This window comes from Procambarus clarkii, chromosome 19 (genome assembly GCF_040958095.1).
Source record: "Procambarus clarkii isolate CNS0578487 chromosome 19, FALCON_Pclarkii_2.0, whole genome shotgun sequence".
Taxonomy (NCBI): Eukaryota; Metazoa; Arthropoda; class Malacostraca; order Decapoda; family Cambaridae; genus Procambarus; species Procambarus clarkii.
In genome coordinates, this window is record NC_091168.1 from 34741625 (window position 1) to 34760517 (window position 18893).

At 48.6% G+C, this 18893-nt stretch overlaps 1 protein-coding gene across 2 annotated transcripts in view; it reads right to left on the reverse strand.

Moving 5' to 3' along the window:
* LOC123757466 (uncharacterized) overlaps positions 1-18347 on the reverse strand; it is a 68523-nt gene extending 50176 nt beyond the window's left edge. Inside the window, exons 1-4 of one of the 2 annotated variants that reach the window (XM_069327274.1) lie at positions 18300-18347; positions 16286-16634; positions 14906-15051; positions 1399-1516 (exon numbers count right to left, since the gene is read on the reverse strand). In XM_069327274.1, coding sequence (XP_069183375.1) covers positions 1399-1516; positions 14906-15051; positions 16286-16634; positions 18300-18311 — 625 coding nt within the window. In that variant the 5' untranslated portion in view covers positions 18312-18347. The remainder of the gene's footprint in view (positions 1-1398; positions 1517-14905; positions 15052-16285; positions 16635-18299) is intronic. The other variant, XM_045741111.2, reaches the window with a different exon arrangement.
* Positions 18348-18893: the final 546 nt, after the last annotated feature.

An 18893-nucleotide genomic window follows, 5' to 3' on the forward strand; every position in this document is an offset into this window, starting at 1 on the left:
TCACTGACGAATTTTGTTCGAACCACAACGCTGTAAATGCTTCACCCACGTACTACAAATACAAATAATCGCCAACAGAACCTAAACACCTAACCTAACTATACGTAGAATTTGAATGTTTATTAATATTAATTTATATATGCGAATGAACCAATTTTTAATAAACAGTATGTTAAAACTGATGAATGGGTCTGGGGAGGACGGCCGCTGCTTTAACCAGCCTAGTGTGAGGACGGCCGCTGCTTTAACCAGCCTAGTGTGAGGACGGCCGCTGCTTTAACCAGCCTAGTGTGAGGACGGGTTGAATTCGTGCATATATCTCTTGAAATTCCAGAAAGTGATATCAGCTTAACTGATAATTTACAAGTAAATGTTCATGATGTAATAGTGTGTGTGTGGAGTACTCACAGTCCACGGACAGAGTACTCACAGCCCACGGACAAAGTACTCACAGCCCACGGACAGAGTACTCACAGCCCACGGACAGAGTACTCACAGCCCAGGGACAGAGTACTCACAGTCCACGGACAAAGTACTCACAGCCCACGGACAAAGTACTCACACCCCACGGACAGAGTACTCACAGCCCACGGACAAAGTACTCACACCCCACGGACAGAGTACTCACAGCCCAGGGACAAAGTACTCACAGTCCACGGACAGAGTACTCACACCCCACGGACAAAGTACTCACACCCCACGGACAGAGTACTCACACCCCACGGACAAAGTACTCACACCCCACGGACAAAGTACTCACAGCCCACGGACAAAGTACTCACACCCCACGGACAGAGTACTCACAGCCCACGGACAAAGTACTCACACCCCACGGACAGAGTACTCTCAGCCCAGGGACAAAGTACTCACAGTCCACGGACAGAGTACTCACACCCCACGGACAAAGTACTCACACCCCACGGACAGAGCACTCGCAGCCCACGGACAGAGTACTCACAGCCCAGGGACAGAGTACTCACAGTCCACGGACAGAGTACTCACACCCCACGGACAGAGTACTCACAGCCCAGGGACAAAGTACTCACAGTCCACGGACAGAGTACTCACACCCCACGGACAAAGTACTCACACCCCACGGACAGAGTACTCACACCCCACGGACAAAGTACTCACACCCCACGGACAGAGTACTCACAGCCCACGGACAGAGTACTCACACCCCACGGACAAAGTACTCACAGCCCCCGGACAAAGTACTCACACCCCACGGACAAAGTACTCACACCCCACGGACAAAGTACTCACAGCCCACGGACAGAGTACTCACACACCACGGACAAAGTACTCACAGCCCCCGGACAGAGTACTCACAGCCCCCGGACAAAGTACTCACAGCCCCCGGACAGAGTACTCACAGCCCCCGGACAGAGTACTCACAGCCCACGCGGACGACACCTAAGCATTTGTTGTCGCCAGAGGAGTCAGTACACGCCAGCATGTAGCGGACGGGCGCCGCCTCCGTCAGGTCCACTGAGATGGTGTACTCATCCACCACCTCCACCACCAGGCAGGTACAGGTCCACCAGGCAGGTACAGGGCCACCAGGCAGGTACAGGGCCACCAGGCAGGTACAGGTCCACCAGGCAGGTACAGGGCCACCAGGCAGGTACAGGGCCACCAGGCAGGTACAGGGCCACCAGGCAGGTACAGGGCCACCAGGCAGGTACAGGGCCACCAGGCAGGTACAGGGCCACCAGGCAGGTACAGGGCCACCAGGCAGGTACAGGGCCACCAGGCAGGTACAGGGCCACCAGGCAGGTACAGGGCCACCAGGCAGGTACAGGGCCACCAGGCAGGTACAGGGCCACCAGGCAAGTACAGGTCCACCAGGCAGGTTCAGGGCCACCAGGCAGGTACAGGGCCACCAGGCAGGTACAGGGCCACCAGGCAGGTACAGGGACCACCAGGCAGGTACAGGGACCACCAGGCAGGTACAGGACCACCAGGCAGGTACAGGGCCACCAGGCAGGTACAGGGCCACCAGGCAGGTACAGGGCCACCAGGCAGGTACAGGGCCACCAGGCAGGTACAGGTCCACCAGGCAGGTACAGGGCCACCAGGCAGGTACAGGGCCACCAGGCAGGTACAGGGCCACCAGGCAGGTACAGGGCCACCAGGCAGGTACAGGGCCACCAGGCAGGTACAGGGCCACCAGGCAGGTACAGGTCCACCAGGCAGGTACAGGGCCACCAGGCAGGTACAGGTCCACCAGGCAGGTACAGGGCCACCAGGCAGGTACAGGTCCACCAGGCAGGTACAGGGCCACCAGGCAGGTACAGGGCCACCAGGCAGGTACAGGGCCACCAGGCAGGTACACGGTACACATCAAGCAACATCAGACAAAGAGAACACAAAAGCAATGTTAATACCTACATGCTTCTATCTACGATTTCAATAAAACTACCATTATTATCTATTCCCTCATGTTTTTTTTGTTCTTTAAGACAAATAAAACTTTGCATGTAACTCAATTGCTAACTTTAATACATTCATAAATCAACTAAATGTTTACTATCATAATTAAAATATTTTTACTTCTATTAGTCTGCTTTTATTTTAGTTTCCCTCTTTAACGCATGTGACGTCTTTATATTACCATTTTCTTTCTTACAGGACATTCAACGTTAACTAAACTGTTTAGTTAAAAAATGTTTTATTTAATATGGACACACAACAGCCACACAAGACTAATATAACCCATTAATGGGGACCATATGCCACTGGGGGACATTACTATTGGAGGACAGACAGTGCGTGGCCCTTCACACTGGTGTAATTATATGCCACACCTGTACACAAACATGAAGAGGATCAGAGGCCACACCTGTACACAAACATGGACAAGATCACAGGCCACACCTGTACACAAACATGGACAAGATCACAGGCCACACCTGTACACAAACATGGACAAGATCACAGGCCACACCTGTACACAAACATGAAGAGGATCACAGGCCACACCTATACACAAACATGGACAAGATCACAGGCCACACCTGTACACAAACATGGGCAAGATCACAGGCCACACCTGTACACAAACATGGACAAGATCACAGGCCACACCTGTACACAAACATGGACAAGATCACAGGCCACACCTGTACACAAACTTGGACAAGATCACAGGCCACACCTGTACACAAACATGGACAAGATCACAGGCCACACCTGTACACAAACATGGACAAGATCACAGGCCACACCTGTACACAAACTTGGACAAGATCACAGGCCACACCTGTACACAAACATGGACAAGATCACTGGCCACACCTGTACACAAACATGGGCAAGATCACTGGCCACACCTGTACACAAACATGGACAAGATCACAGGCCACACCTGTACACAAACATGGACAAGATCACAGGCCACACCTGTACACAAACCACGGACAAGATCACAGGCCACACCTGTACACAAACATGGGCAAGATCACTGGCCACACCTGTACACAAACATGGACAAGATCACTGGCCACACCTGTACACAAACATGGACAAGATCACTGGCCACACCTGTACACAAACATGGGCAAGATCACTGGCCACACCTGTACACAAACATGGACAAGATCACAGGCCACACCTGTACACAAACATGGACAAGATCACAGGCCACACCTGTACATAAACATGGACAAGATCACAGGCCACACCTGTACACAAATATGGACAAGATCACAGGCCACACCTGTACACAAACACGGACAAGATCACAGGCCACACCTGTACACAAACATGGGCAAGATCACAGGCCACACCTGTACACAAACATGGACAAGATCACAGGCCACACCTGTACACAAACATGGACAAGATCACAGGCCACACCTGTACACAAACATGGACAAGATCACAGGCCACACCTGTACACAAACATGGACAAGATCACAGGCCACACCTGTACATAAACATGGACAAGATCACAGGCCACACCTGTACACAAACATGGACAAGATCACAGGCCACACCTGTACACAAACATGGACAAGATCACAGGCCACACCTGTACACAAACATGGACAAGATCACAGGCCACACCTGTACACAAACATGGACAAGATCACAGGCCACACCTGTACACAAACATGGACAAGATCACAGGCCACACCTGTACACAAACATGGACAAGATCACTGGCCACACCTGTACACAAACATGGGCAAGATCACTGGCTACACCTGTACACAAACATGGACAAGATCACAGGCCACACCTGTACACAAACACGGACAAGATCACAGGCCACACCTGTACACAAACATGGACAAGATCACAGGCCACACCTGTACACAAACATGGACAAGATCACAGGCCACACCTGTACACAAACATGGACAAGATCACAGGCCACACCTGTACACAAACACGGACAAGATCACAGGCCACACCTGTACACAAACACGGACAAGATCACAGGCCACACCTGTACACAAACACGGACAAGATCTCAGGCCACACCTGTACACAAACATGGGCAAGATCACAGGCCACACCTGTACACAAACACGGACAAGATCACAAGCCACACCTGTACACAAACATGGACAAGATTACAGGCCACACCTGTACACAAACCACGGACAAGATCACAGGCCACACCTGTACACAAACATGGACAAGATCACAGGCCACACCTGTACACAAACATGGACAAGATCACAGGCCACACCTGTACACAAACATGGACAAGATCACTGGCCACACCTGTACACAAACATGGACAAGATCACAGGCCACACCTGTACACAAACATGGACAAGATCACTGGCCACACCTGTACACAAACATGGACAAGATCACAGGCCACACCTGTACACAAACATGGACAAGATCACAGGCCACACCTGTACACAAACATGGACAAGATCACAGGCCACACACTTACACAAACATGGACAAGATCACAGGCCACACCTGTACACAAACATGGACAAGATCACAGGCCACACCTGTACACAAACACGGACAAGATCACAGGCCACACCTGTACACAAACATGGGCAAGATCACAGGCCACACCTGTACACAAACACGGACAAGATCACAAGCCACACTCTTACACAAACATGGAAGAATTGAAGAGTTGGAGGTAACATGTTACTTGGTTCCACAAAACAGTGGTTCACACAAGGGACTCACCAGCTGGAAGAACGTTGTTGTGACAAGAGCCAATGAGCAGATGTAGCGAGATGTGGTGCCCTACAGCACACCGCATACTTAAAATATGGGTGTCGAACCCTTCATGCACACAGCCTTTCTCCTGTGCCAGGTAATTCCAGTACGGGGCTCACCATAGCCCGTGCTACTTGGAACTTTGGGTTCTGATTAGCTGACTCTTAAACAACCACAACAACGCTTCATGCCCACTTGACCCAAGGCCAGCTAGATCAACTACACCCGCGCTGATTGATTCAGCCGTAACTGGGCCTTTATCATAGAGAGTGGGGCCCAGGAGCTGAGGCCCACGGGGGAGACATCTCCCGTCACGCAGGGTGCAGTCGCACCTCCACAGATCTCCAGTATCAGCTAAAGATACTGGTAATGGCTCAAAAGGGCCACCACTTACGGGCTATTCATGCCCGTGCCACCTTTTGAGTGGCTTAATCTTCATCAGTCAATCAATCTGAGGCCCAGATTTATCCTGGGCGTCTCCCAGGAGTCGCAGCTACCTGGGAGGATTAAGCTGATGTTAAACTGGGAGAGCATGTACGACAAACACATGCACTGTGAATTAAAAATTAAGCCCAAATTTTAGTCATACTCATGAACACCTTCTCAGGATGTGCTCGTGTAAGCTGTAACCTGACTCAAAGACAGTTTATTTTAATATACGGTTTAACCAAGTACTGTATTTTCTCAAATATACTATTCATGAACATTATAAGTCGTTGTATAGTTAGGTCTAGTATAGGTTTGGTTAGTTGCTCTAGTTCTGTTGACATTATTCAACCCGTTTTCAGACTGAGTCCATTCCATCCAGCGGTCGACCCCAAAGATGCATTCATCAATTTTAACCAACCCGTCCTCCAAACAAAGACCCAAAAGTGATTCTATCCCCCCGCCAAACCCCAGCTGTTTATGAATGAAAAACGGTTTACACACGACTCACAACTCCTGCCGTCCGAACACTTCCGGAACAAGTGCTTCACTGACGAATTTTGTTCGAACCAAACGGTAGCCGGTCGGCCGAACGGACAGCACGCTGGACTTGTGATCCTGTGGTCCTGGGTTCGATCCCAGGCGCCGGATAGAAACAATGGGCAGAGTTTCTTTCACCCTATGCCCATGTTACCTAGCAGTAAAATAGGTACCTGGGTGTTAGTCAGCTGTCACGGGCTGCTTCCTGGGGGTGGAGGCCTGGTCGAGGACCGGGCCGCGGGGACACTAAAAGCCCCGAAATCATCTCAAGATAACCTCAAGAAGATAACGCTGTAAATGCTTCACCCACGTACTACAAATACAAATAATCACCAACAGAACCTAAACATCTAACCTAACCTATGCCTATATATACACAATATGCTAATATATTATAATATTAATCTATATTTGAGAAAATTCCTGTTTTGAATGAACAGCATGTTAAAATTGATGAATGCGTCTTTGGGGTCGACCGCTGGATGGAATGGACTCCGTCTGAGAACGGGTTGGATAAGGAGGCAAGAGATATTAAAAAACTGGTCAAGAGGGTGTCGAAACCCACCTTCTCCCCCCCTGGCTTCAGCCAACTGGCACTTTAGAAGACGAGATTGGAGCCAATTGAACCTGTGAAGGCACTCCCACAGCAAGGGCATGCCAGGCTGTTGCTTCTTGGGCCTGGCACTGCCATAATGGCACTAACAAGTGCCGGATAATCCCCTCAATATTAACTGCCACTTGTACAGCTATCAACCCCGTCCTCTCACATAATACGTCGCATTTCTAACGGAATCTATCAAACTATTAAATATGCCAAGTTTCTATACATTCGGCCCCGATATGTTAGGTGGGTTGCTTGGGTTGATACGTGTCTGGTTTGGTAAAAGTTTGGTATGTTTACAGAATTGTAAATTGAGAGAACTGACTGCACGCGCACCAACGCACGCACGCGCACACACACACACATATGGGGCCGGTGGCTGAGTGGACAGCACGCTTGATACGTAGTCATGTGGACCGGGGTTGATTCCCGGGGCCGGCAGAAACAAATGGGCATAGTTTCTTTCACCCTGATGCCCCTGTTACCTAGCAGTAAATAGGTACCTGTGCTGGGGCCAGATTCACGAAAGCACTTACGCAAGCACCTACGAACGTGTACATCTTTCCTCAATCTTTGACGGCTTTGGTTACAGTTATTAAACAGTTTACAAGCATGAAAACTTGCCATTCAACTGTTGTTATTGTTATAAACAGCCTCCTGGTGCTTCGGAGCTCATTAACTGTTAAATAATTGGAAACAAAGCCGCCAAAGATTGAGAAAAGATGTACAGCTTCGTAAGTGCTTGCGTAAGTGCTTTCGTGAATCTGGCCCCCTCCGCAAGCACAACTAGGTGAATACACACACACACACACAGTTTAAACATGCCAAACACAGCCAAGAACTACTTTATTTACAAGTGTTTTACTAATTTACATAAGAGATAAACAGATTTATACAGACGCCTCTACCGATTAACATGAATGGATTAACTTATGTACACGGATGCATTCGCTTATTTTACAGCAAATGAGTTATGTAAATGAGTGGAATGGTAAATTTGATCTTTTACACAGACAGATTTCTTAAATAGAACAAAATTATTTACAAGAAAAAATCATATTTACAAAATATTTACTAATTTACAAGGATTAGTAGCCAAAATTAATATTCCAATTCACGAGAACACATTTACATATTTACAGAGGCGAGAAAACTAATTTACACTCTCCTAAGGAGAGCTCCACAACCTAAGGTGTGCTACCCAAATTTACCCAAATGTTGAGGTAAATGACAAGGTACAGTAAGCCAAGCCTACTACTGCATGTCACCCAGTGAGGGAGGGAGGGTCACCCAGTGAGGGAGGGAGGGAGGGAGGGTCACCAAGTGAGGGAGGGAGGGAGGGAGGGAGGGAGGGAGGGAGGGAGGGTCACCAAGTGAGGGAGGGAGGGAGGGAGAGAAGGTCACCCAGTGAGGGAGGGAGGGAGGGAGGGTCACCCAGTGAGGGAGGGAGGGAGGGAGAGAAGGTCACCCAGTGAGGGAGGGAGAGAAGGTCACCCAGTGAGGGAGGGAGGGAGGGAGAGAAGGTCACCCAGTGAGGGAGGGAGGGAGGGAGAGAAGGTCACCCAGTGAGGGAGGGAGGGAGGGAGAGAAGGTCACCCAGTAAGGGAGGGAGGGAGGGAGGGAGAGAAGGTCACCCAGTGAGGGAGGGAGGGAGGGAGGGAGAGAAGGTCACCCAGTGAGGGAGGGAGGGAGAGAAGGTCACCCAGTGAGGGAGGGAGGGAGGGAGAGAAGGTCACCCAGTAAGGGAGGGAAGGAGGGAGGGAGAGAAGGTCACCCAGTGAGGGAAGTAAGTAATTATCAACAGAAGGCACCAAGCCGGGAAGGCTATGTAGCGCCATCAATGTTCGGGATAATCAGAGGGCGCTAAATATCACTGAGGATGCCAATATGAGAACAGAAACGCATAAGACGAACAATATCAGAAATATCCGATTCATCAAAAATTCTACCGAGGGACAAGTGACCACGAGGGACGGTCGGAAAGCAAGACACACGCTCGTCCTGGAAGTCAGGACATTCAACAAGGATATGCACGATTGTAAGAGGGACAATGCAGTTTAGACAATAAGGAGTAGGGAGGAACTCCGTTAAGTGACCGTGAGTTAAGCGTGTATGGCCAATACGTAACCTTGCCAGAGCCGTTTCCCACCGCTGGTTACGGTGGTATGAGGAAGGCCACAGGGACACACTACTCATAAGAGCAAGCAGTTTGTTAAGGGTAACAGAAAACGGAAGACCAACAACTCTGCCAACGGGCAAGGATGGAGGAATGAATAATTGGGTAAAAGTCGGAATAAGTCGACGACCACCTTTGCGGGAGATGGGACAAGTGGGGATAGCTTCCTTAGCGGCAGCGTCCACACGCTCATTTAAAGAGTCGCCAATATGGCTGGGAACCCAACAAAACTCTACTGTCTTAAATCTGCTGGAGATAAGAAACAGCCAATGTTGAATCTCGACGACCACCTGATGGACTGGAATAAAGGACTCCAGAGCCATGAGGGCACTGCGAGAGTCAACTACAACCACAAAGGAGGACTGACAACAAGAAAGCAGTTGACGAAGAGCATACAGAATACCATAAAGTTCTGCCATGAAGATGCTAGTCTCCGAAAGCTGGCGACACATATAGGTGTGGTCAGGAAACACAACAGAGTAGCCTACACCGTCTGCAGACTTAGATCCATTGGTGAAGATAGAAATGGAGCGGGAGTGCGAAGAAAAGTGTTCAAGAAAAAGGCGTTTCAGAACTGCAGGAGGGGTAAAAGCTTTAGTGATGTGGGTCAGGAATTCACAAAATTTAGGAAGGGGGTCCCTCAACGGGGGCATGGACAGAACAACACGAGGAAAAATATTGGTAATACTAACCGAAAGAGAATTTTGCAGGCGAGACAACCGGACAGAAAGAGGGAGGTGGTGAAGTGGAACAGGAACTACAGGAGGAGTAAAAGTCAAAGCACAAGACAGATGAGAGTGAGGGTGTTGTAAGGACCGCGCAAGGTAGCGAAGACAGTAGCGATTACGGCAGTCCTGGAGAGACACGAAGTCAGCGTCAACATACAAGCTTAGGGTAGGAGTCGAACGAAAGGCACCAGAGCTGAGGCGCAACCCAATATGGTGCAAAGCATCAAGACAGAGTAGAGTAGGAGAAGCAGATGAGTAAGCAGGGGAACCATAATCGACTTTAGACAGTACGAGAGAGGAATGTAAAGAGAGGAGCGTGCGCCTATCCGCTCCCCCAAGAAGTATGGGACAAAACCTTAAGTAGCTTAAGGGCCTTAGAGCATTCAACTTGGAGGTAAGAGGTATGGGGTGACCAAGACAAACCAGTGTCAAAGATTAACCCAAAAAGCTCAGCGGAATCTTTGTACACAAGGGGATAACCATAAAGCCACAACCATAACCATGAAGAACGACTTGCTTCCGAGTAAAAGTCATAGCACAAGTCTTAACTGCAGAGAACTTGAAGCCGTGATTGGTGGCCCAAGACGACACTGCATCAATCGCAAGTTGAACACAAAGGAGAAATATCACCACCTCGACAGCAAAGGGTAAGATTGTCGACATAGAGAGCAGAGAAGATGCCAGAAGGAAGGGAGGAAAGAAGACCATTGAGGGCAACCAGAAAAAGAGTAGTGCTCAGAACACTACCTTGGGGTTCACCTTTGTATTGCCGAAAAGAGGCAGAGAGAGTGGCACCAAGCCTCACTCTACAGGAATGACGAGAGAGGAAGTTTTGGAGGAAGAGAGAGAGATTACCACGAAGGCCAAAAGAACGAAGGTGGGACGGAATATGATATCTCCAGGTGGTGTCATAAGCCTTTTCCAGGTCAAAAAGGACAACAACAACGGAGATCTTCGCAGCAAAAGCAGTACGAATATAAACCTCCAAGTTCACCAAGATATCAGTCGTGCGCGGCACTTGCGAAAACCAAATTGAGAAGCGGAGAGATGGTGATGGTGTTCCAAGAACCACATCAGACGAACATTGACCAAACGCTCAAAGAGTTTGCAGACCCAACTCGTGAGGGCAATAGGGCGGAAGTCCTTAGGAAATGTCCAGAGAGGACCCCAGTTTCCGAATAGGGAGTAAAACGGCATCAAGCCAGTCCTCAGAGACCGACGACGACTTCCAGACTCGGTTATACAAATTCAGTAAATACTGAGACGCGTATGGAGGGAGATGACGAAGCATCTCATAATAAATGTCATCTGAGCCAGCTGCTGTAGAACTGCAGAGGGCCAGAGCAGACTGAAGTTCAGAGAGAGAGAAGGGATCGTTATAGGGATGAGATTCGAGAACGGGCTTACGAAGAAAGAAAGATTGAGGAAGGTGAGATTTTTTTTCGGAGCTAACAGTCGAAAAGTGGGAACCCAGTTTGGTCGCGACCATCACTGGGTCTGCCACAAGAGTACCGTGGAAGTGAAGGACTGGCAAGACATCTGGAACAAACTTACCCACTATCTTGCGGATTTTCTTCCAGATCTGCAGCAGAGAAGTATCGGACGTAATGGTCGAAACAAGATTTCCAACTCACATGTTTAGCTGTGTAGATGGTCTTACAGGCCACTGCACTTGCCTTCCGAAACAAAATAAAAGAATCAGCCGTCTGTCGGCGTCGGTGTGTCTTCCAGGCTGCACGCTTACAGCGGACAGCCTGAGCACAGTCCACATTCCACCAGGGAACGCACTTCCGCGTGCCCCGGGAGGTAGAGCGAGGAATAGAGCGGAGGGCAGCGTTAAAGATGGTGTCATGAAAAAGGAGGAGGGCATGAGGGAGAGGCAGAGTGGAGAGATCGGAGAGAGTAGCACGGAGGGTGAATAGATTCCAGTCAGCCTTGGCAAACTGTCCCTTAGGGAAGGAGAGGGGAGGGTGAAAAGAGAAAAGGTAACAATGATGGGGAAATGGTCACTGTTATGGATGTCATCAAGAACGCCACGTGAAATCTAAGTAAAGAGACGATGAGCAGAGAGAAAGATCAAGACAGGAAAGGGTGCGAGTTCAAGAGTCCTCATGAATGGGCTCACCAGAATTCAGAAAAGACAAGGAAGAAGAGAGGATGAACGGTTTGAGAAGGCGGCCTCGGGTGTTTATCAGAGCATCACCCTAGAGGGTATGCCGACAGTTGAAATCACCCAACAGGAGCACAGGTTTTAGTAAGGAGTCCAACAGGTGCTTAAGATCAAGAAGAGAAAGCGGGACATTTAGGGGGGGAGATTATTGAAACAGACCATATACTCACAAAGATACGGGCCACAGAACATTGGAGAGGCGACGGAAAAAGTAGGAGGACGAAGGGAATATCAATATGAATCAAGAGAGCAGTAGAGTTATGGGCCCCAGCAGAAGCTGGAGGGGGAGGGGGGGGGAGAAAGGAATAACCATGAAAGCGACCAGGACGAGCACCTAGCATCAGCTCCAGGAGACAGACAGAAAGTGGTGAAAACTATGTTATCAAAAGTTGGAGTTCATGGAAGTTGACATAAAATCCACACATATTCCATTGAAGAATAGACATTATCCAAAGGAGGAAGAACAGCAACAGAGAACAATGAAGAGACAAAGGTAAAGAAGAACAAAGTATACAAAAGAAGATCAGGACCAGGATCAGTGAAATCAGGGCTAAAGGGCAAATGTAAAGTTAGCAAAGATGATATAGGCGAGGGAGCGAGAGGACGGACCGAGTCCGGAGCTGAAGGACGAAACGGAGAGGAGCGGTCAAGGAAATCAGAGGGAAGAGAGGGCAGAAACAGGGGAGCGCACCACAGCAAGGGCAGCAACTGACAGAGCATCGGGAGCTAAAGGAAACACCATAGTCGGGACAGAGGGCTCGACCACCGAAATGGGAGAAGATGCAGTGTTAAAGTCGGAGTCAGAGGGTGGGGAAGTAAGAGAAGCCTTCTTACCTGCCGGGAAGGAGGAAGAAGAGGAGCCAGGCTTACATTTCTGACTTAAAGAGACAGGTGTGCCAGCAACAACGTACTGGGCGACAGCCTCCATAGTCTCAACAGGAGGAGAAAGGGAGCATCTAACTAGAAGAGTGCTGAGAGGATGATGGACAACAACAAGGACAGACGAGCGGCATGGAGAGTCAAGGGACAGGGGGAAGGGCTGGTAAGAAGGATCGGGGGAAGATGGGAAAGAAGACACCGAAGACATGGCAGACTGGGAAGGAAGGAGGGAAATACCAAATGGAGAACCAGGCGGAAGACCCCGTGGTTCAGAACGTAAGGGAGCTGGGGAGGTGGAGGAGGGTGTGTCCGGGTCTAAAGACTGGAAGCGGTTGTGAGACTGAGAAAGGCGGGAAGGACGAGGAGAGGTGGAATGTAGAACACGAGCATAAGATATGTTTGCATAAGAGGAGTTACGGCGAACTAGGCGCCTCGGCTCAGGAAAAGACAAATGATCGTGGTGCTTCAAATTGAGGATGACTTCCTCAAGTTTGTAGTGTATACACTGGCAGAAGAAAATAAGGTGGGCCTCACCGCAATTGAGGCAGCGAGCCTGGGGAGAAGAGCACTCAGCTTTAGAGTGATCCGAGTCCCCACACATGGGGTATGGAGACACCACACTTATGCATTTAAGAACACCATGCCCAAATTTCCAGCACTTATTATAAAGCCTAGGAGAGGGAATGTACTCCTGAATGAAGCATCTGGCACTAGCAAGAATTACAGAAGGCGGACGGGTCCTGCTATCAAAAGTGATTTTCACAACTTCAAGCGGATGACGACGACGACCACGAGATGGTCGGTGAACGTAACAACCTGGAGGATAGAATGGCCTTGGATTTCAAGGATATGGTTAATATCCTCGTGGCAGTCTTTCAAGTCCCGAACATCAGTCGCAACATGGTGCGGGAGGATAACAGTGCCAATATTGGCATTTAACTAGGCATTTTTGGAGATCGTAACAGGGGTCTCTCCAATGCTGGACAATGTGGCTAAGCAGGCAGCTGCTTCCTGAGAAGGAGCAGCAACGACACATGTACCAAATCGGGTGGAGTTAAAAGTAACAGAGGCATCCACCGAATCAACGAGGTGTTTATGGAGGAAGAAATTGTCAGGGAAAATAGAATCCATATGAGTGAGATCACAGTATTTAGTCCATGTAGCGGGACCAAACACGGTGTTGAACATATTAGCACTGGAAGGGATCGTGCGAGGGCGTCTGTGGGGGAGTCGACATCGAGCATCCCCCCCCCCTAGTGAATGGGGGGGGGGGGTAAAAGGTGCAGTTGTGCATGAGAGAAGTAGCCGCTGCAGGTGATGAGGTGGCCACCATAGCAAGCTTAGGGCTCAACCCTACCACAAACGAAGGCAGGGGAGGGGAGCAGAGGGAGGTAGTCAGGAGGGCCAAAGGAGTAGCTTGGTCTGGGCCCAATGTAGCGGGGGCTACAGAGCCCGGTCTTCCAACACAGTCCGACTCAGGGGGCTTGGTCGCCCACCCCACGAGCCTGAGAAGTTATAAGAGAATCATTCAGCAGCATAGAAACGAGGAGGTATTAATTTAATTCACGAATGAGCCCCCACACCCACCATGGAGCCACAATTAGAGGGTAGGACAGCCAACGAGAGACAAGCTGGGGTGCATCGTGAGTATACGCCCCCACAATCGCCACCTTAAGAACCACTAGTTCGTCGAGATCGGGTTCAGCAACAATAGGAGGATTGACAAAAAAAACATCCCCTCGCTCGTGATGCTGCGGCCCACAGTTCTACAGGCGAGAGTGGGCTCCCCCAAACACAGGCGCCAAAACAGAAGATATCCGAACGAATAATCAAGACTGGCAAAAGATGGGCGGGAAAGACAATGAGAAAGGAGAAGAGGGGGGAGGAACGAAACACAAGGAAGAGGAAACAGTGACCAGCATAATTAGTGAATACGGCAGCAGGAGCATAATACCGTAAAAGGACAGAGAACCGTCCCATGGAGCATCACACCCCGGCAGCCGCCTACTAAGCCCCCTCACGACGACAACGGACTGGAAAGGGAGGGAGGGAAGGGTGGGGAGTGAGAGAAGGTCACCTAGTGAGGAAGGGAGGACGGGAAGGACGGGTTCCTTCCTTAATGACGGGTGGGATCAGTAATGTCACTTGGTGGGGTCATCTGGAGTGGGGAGTTATCTCACCTGATGAGATAACGGGTTCATCATATTCCTGAGAAAGGTGAGGTTAGCAGCAGTGAGAGAGGAGGAGGAGGTCTGGTCAGTAACGTAACAGATGACCTGGTAGACGCTGTCCACTTGACCCCAGATGTCTCCCGAGGGCCGCATCGCTGCAAGGTCAGGAGAAGGTCACCACACGACACCTGTGCGCACCTGTCCTCACACATACCCACACACCTGTCCTCACACATACCCACACACCTGTTCTCACACATACCCACACACCTGTCCTCACACATACCCACACACCTGTCCTCACACATACCCACACACCTGTCCTCACACATACCCACACACCTGTCCTCACACATACCCACACACCTGTCCTCACACATACCCACACACCTGTTCTCACACAATGCCACACACCTGTCGAGGAATACACCCCCTGAGGGTGTATTCGTCGGCGGGTGTTTCGGGGGAAAACAAACATGACAGCAGGCTGTGTGATGGTCGAGGTGTTTGTATAAGGAGAGTATGAGGACAGGTGAGTGGTATAAGGGAGCAAGAGTATAAGGGAATGGACAGGAGAAAGAGAGAGACACAGGTCAGGGTCGTAGCCAAACTATTGAATTTGAATTTGAATTTTGAATTTTGAATTTGAATTTGAATTTGAATTTTGAATTTTGAATTTGTATTTGAATTTTAATTTTGAATTTTGAATTTTAATTTGAATTTGAATTTGAATTTTGAATTTTGAATTTTAATTTTAATTTGAATTTGAATTTGAATTTGAATTTTGAATTTTAATTTTAATTTTGAATTTGAATTTGAATTTTGAATTTGAATTTGAATTTTGAATATGAATTTGAATTTTGAATTTTGTATTTGAATTTTAATTTGAATTTGAATTTGAATTTTGAATTTTGAATTTTAATTTTAATTTGAATTTGAATTTGAATTTGAATTTTGAATTTTAATTTTAATTTTGTATTTGAATTTGAATTTTGAATTTGAATTTGAAACAGGTTAACTAGAAGGACCAGGTAATTTGAGTACAAGATGAAACAATGAGACGTGACGCCTCCATCTCTGTCATCGATTATACATATGAATTATTGAGAAAATGCGTATAGGAGCCGTGATGTGGATTCGAATCTATGCGCTGAGTATTACCAGGCACACGCCCCAGTGAGCCAGACCACGACATGGTCAAATGGAGTACAACCTGAAGTTCTACTGAACACACGAGTAGTTCAGTAGAACTCCAGGTTGCAATTCTTTTGACCGTTTCGGTGGCCTGGTTGTCCGAGGCGTGTGTCTGGGTATATCCAGTGTGTAGGTTCGAATCCTCATCATTGATAATACAATCCTCTTTGTATTATTATGATGTACTGTACTTACATAGTGAGCCTTCGCAATCGGGGTTTCTTTCACGTGTGGTGGTGATGTTGGTTGACGCGGTGGTGGTGGTTGGGGTATAACTGAGGGCCACAGTGGCCTGAGTGTGGCCCTGATGGCTGAGGGTGGCCAGGAGGGCCACTAGCTGCCATACACGATGGCTGGGTGTAATATGGAAGCTGTGACCACCACACCCCCCCATGTACCTGGGTGACACACCTGGAGCTGGGTGACACACCTGGGGCTGGGTGACACACCTGGGGCTGGGTGACACACCTGGGGCTGGGTGACACACCTGGAGCTGGGTGACACACCTGGGGCTGGGTGACACACCTGGAGCTGGATGACACACCTGCAAAAGGGAGAGGGAATTTATTTAGAGACATTAAATGCAAGACGTTTGCACCCCCCGCATCTCTATCCTTAATTAAGTGTGTACACCAGCGGTCAAGTGTGTACACCAGCGGTCAAGTGTGTACACCAGCGGTCAAGTGTATACACCCAGGAAAACCTAGCCCCTCTCCTGGGAAAGGTCAGGTCGCATGTGACCTTTGACCCCCTGTAGAGTGCTGACGGGTCATCTTGTTGTCAATATCTTAATGAGAACATTCCCTGCCCTAAGCTACCCCAACCCCGAGGGTCAGTCCTTGCACCTCTCTCTCTCTCTCTCTCTCTCTTCTCTTTCTCCTCTCTCTTCCTCACTCTGCCCTAATTCTCCTCTCTCCTCCATTTCCTGGTTAGTATGAGTAAGGGGTCAGGGAGGCTGACCTGACATAGCAGGAAGGAGGTATTTGACCTCCCCCCCCTCCACTCCACCAATAACACCTTAAATGGTCCGCTTTGCCGGTCATTAGCTATGAGATAGTTTGGTAAACACTGGTGTAAAAACAGCGTTAATTGAAATTCCTATAGAATGCCGAGTGTGATGTTTTGATTCAAGTTAATCAGATAGTTAAGATGCACTTGGGTGTGTAGACACTACAAGCCATCAACTTGTAGTTGGGAACAAGCTTAAAAACTACCAGCAGACACCAGCAGGGGCACTTCCGGGTATATATATATCCCAGCATAGAGAACTGACAGAACTGAGGACAGAACTGAGAGTAACTACAGGGGTAGCGACTGGAGCAGGGCTGTCTCATCAAGAGCGGGATAGAAGACAGAGACTCCAGCTGTTGAAGGGATGTGGTCCATGAGGTATCGTACTCTGACGTAATGTACTAACGTACACTTGTGATTTCTCTGTTGTTATTGTCCATATCTTAATTACTTACCATTGCCAGTGTAGGATATGAGTAAGTAAGTAATTATCAACAGAAGGCACCAAGCCGGGAAGGCTATGTAGCACCAGTAGGATATGAGTGGCTTAGGTATTTTTTGGTGAATATCATAATTTCGATTAAATAAAATCTTATTAATTTTCATCTTTGTGTCTCTGGTTCTCCCACATTGTTATTTCCGGTGTATGTCATCAAGGACATTGAACCTCCTTGTTAGAACCTCCCAAAATTCTCCAGCTTTTAGCTGTTTAAAATAACTGTCAGTGATTACATCAAAAGAAATCTCTCATTAGAAATTATCAAAAACCTTCCGTTGGATACATATACTAAAGTTACATCAAGCTTAAAGTCTTATAAAAGGGGGCGTAGTGGTTCCCCCCATAAACCACTGGCAATCCACTAATTAGTAATTATCAGCTCTTGAACATCATAATAGTCTTGAAGTAACGAACGCAATGGGGTGGTGACAACCAGTTCTCCTTTGAACTGAGATTTGAGATTATTTCCTTGAAAGCACTATTGGTTTTGTCCGAGGCCACTATTTCCGGGTTACACTCAACTGTAAATAAAGTTTGTTTTATAAGGAAATATACGTAAGAACACCAGCGTACAGTCCTAGAGAGGTACAGTGGTATCAGGTAGGTGTTACAATGGCAGCAGGTGTAACAAAGTGTGTACACCAGCACTCAAGGTGTGTACGCCAACACCGCACTGTGTACAGTGACGAGGGTACACACCTGTACTTCCATAACTGGTCAACAGTGACGAGGGTACACACCTGTACTTCCATAACTGGTCAACAGTGACGAGGGTACACACCTGCACTTCCATAACTGGTCAACAGTGACGAGGGTACACACCTGTACTTCCATAACTGGTCAACAGTGACGACGGTACACACCTGTACTTCCATAACTGGTCAACAGTGACGAGGGTACACACCTGCACTTCCATAACTGGTCAACAGTGACGAGGGTACACACCTGTACTTCCATAACTGGTCAACAGTGACGAGGGTACACACCTGTACTTCCACAACTGGTCAACAGTGACGAGGGTACACACCTGTACTTCCACAACTGGTCAACAGTGACGAGGGTACACACCTGTACTTCCATAACTGGTCAACAGTGACGAGGGTACACACCTGTACTTCCATAACTGGTCAACAGTGACGACGGTACACACCTGTACTTCCATAACTGGTCAACAGTGACGAGGGTACACACCTGTACTTCCACAACTGGTCAACAGTGACGACGGTACACACCTTTACTACCACAACTGGTCAACAGAAGCAGCACAGTCCTGGCTGATATCAGTAGCTACGA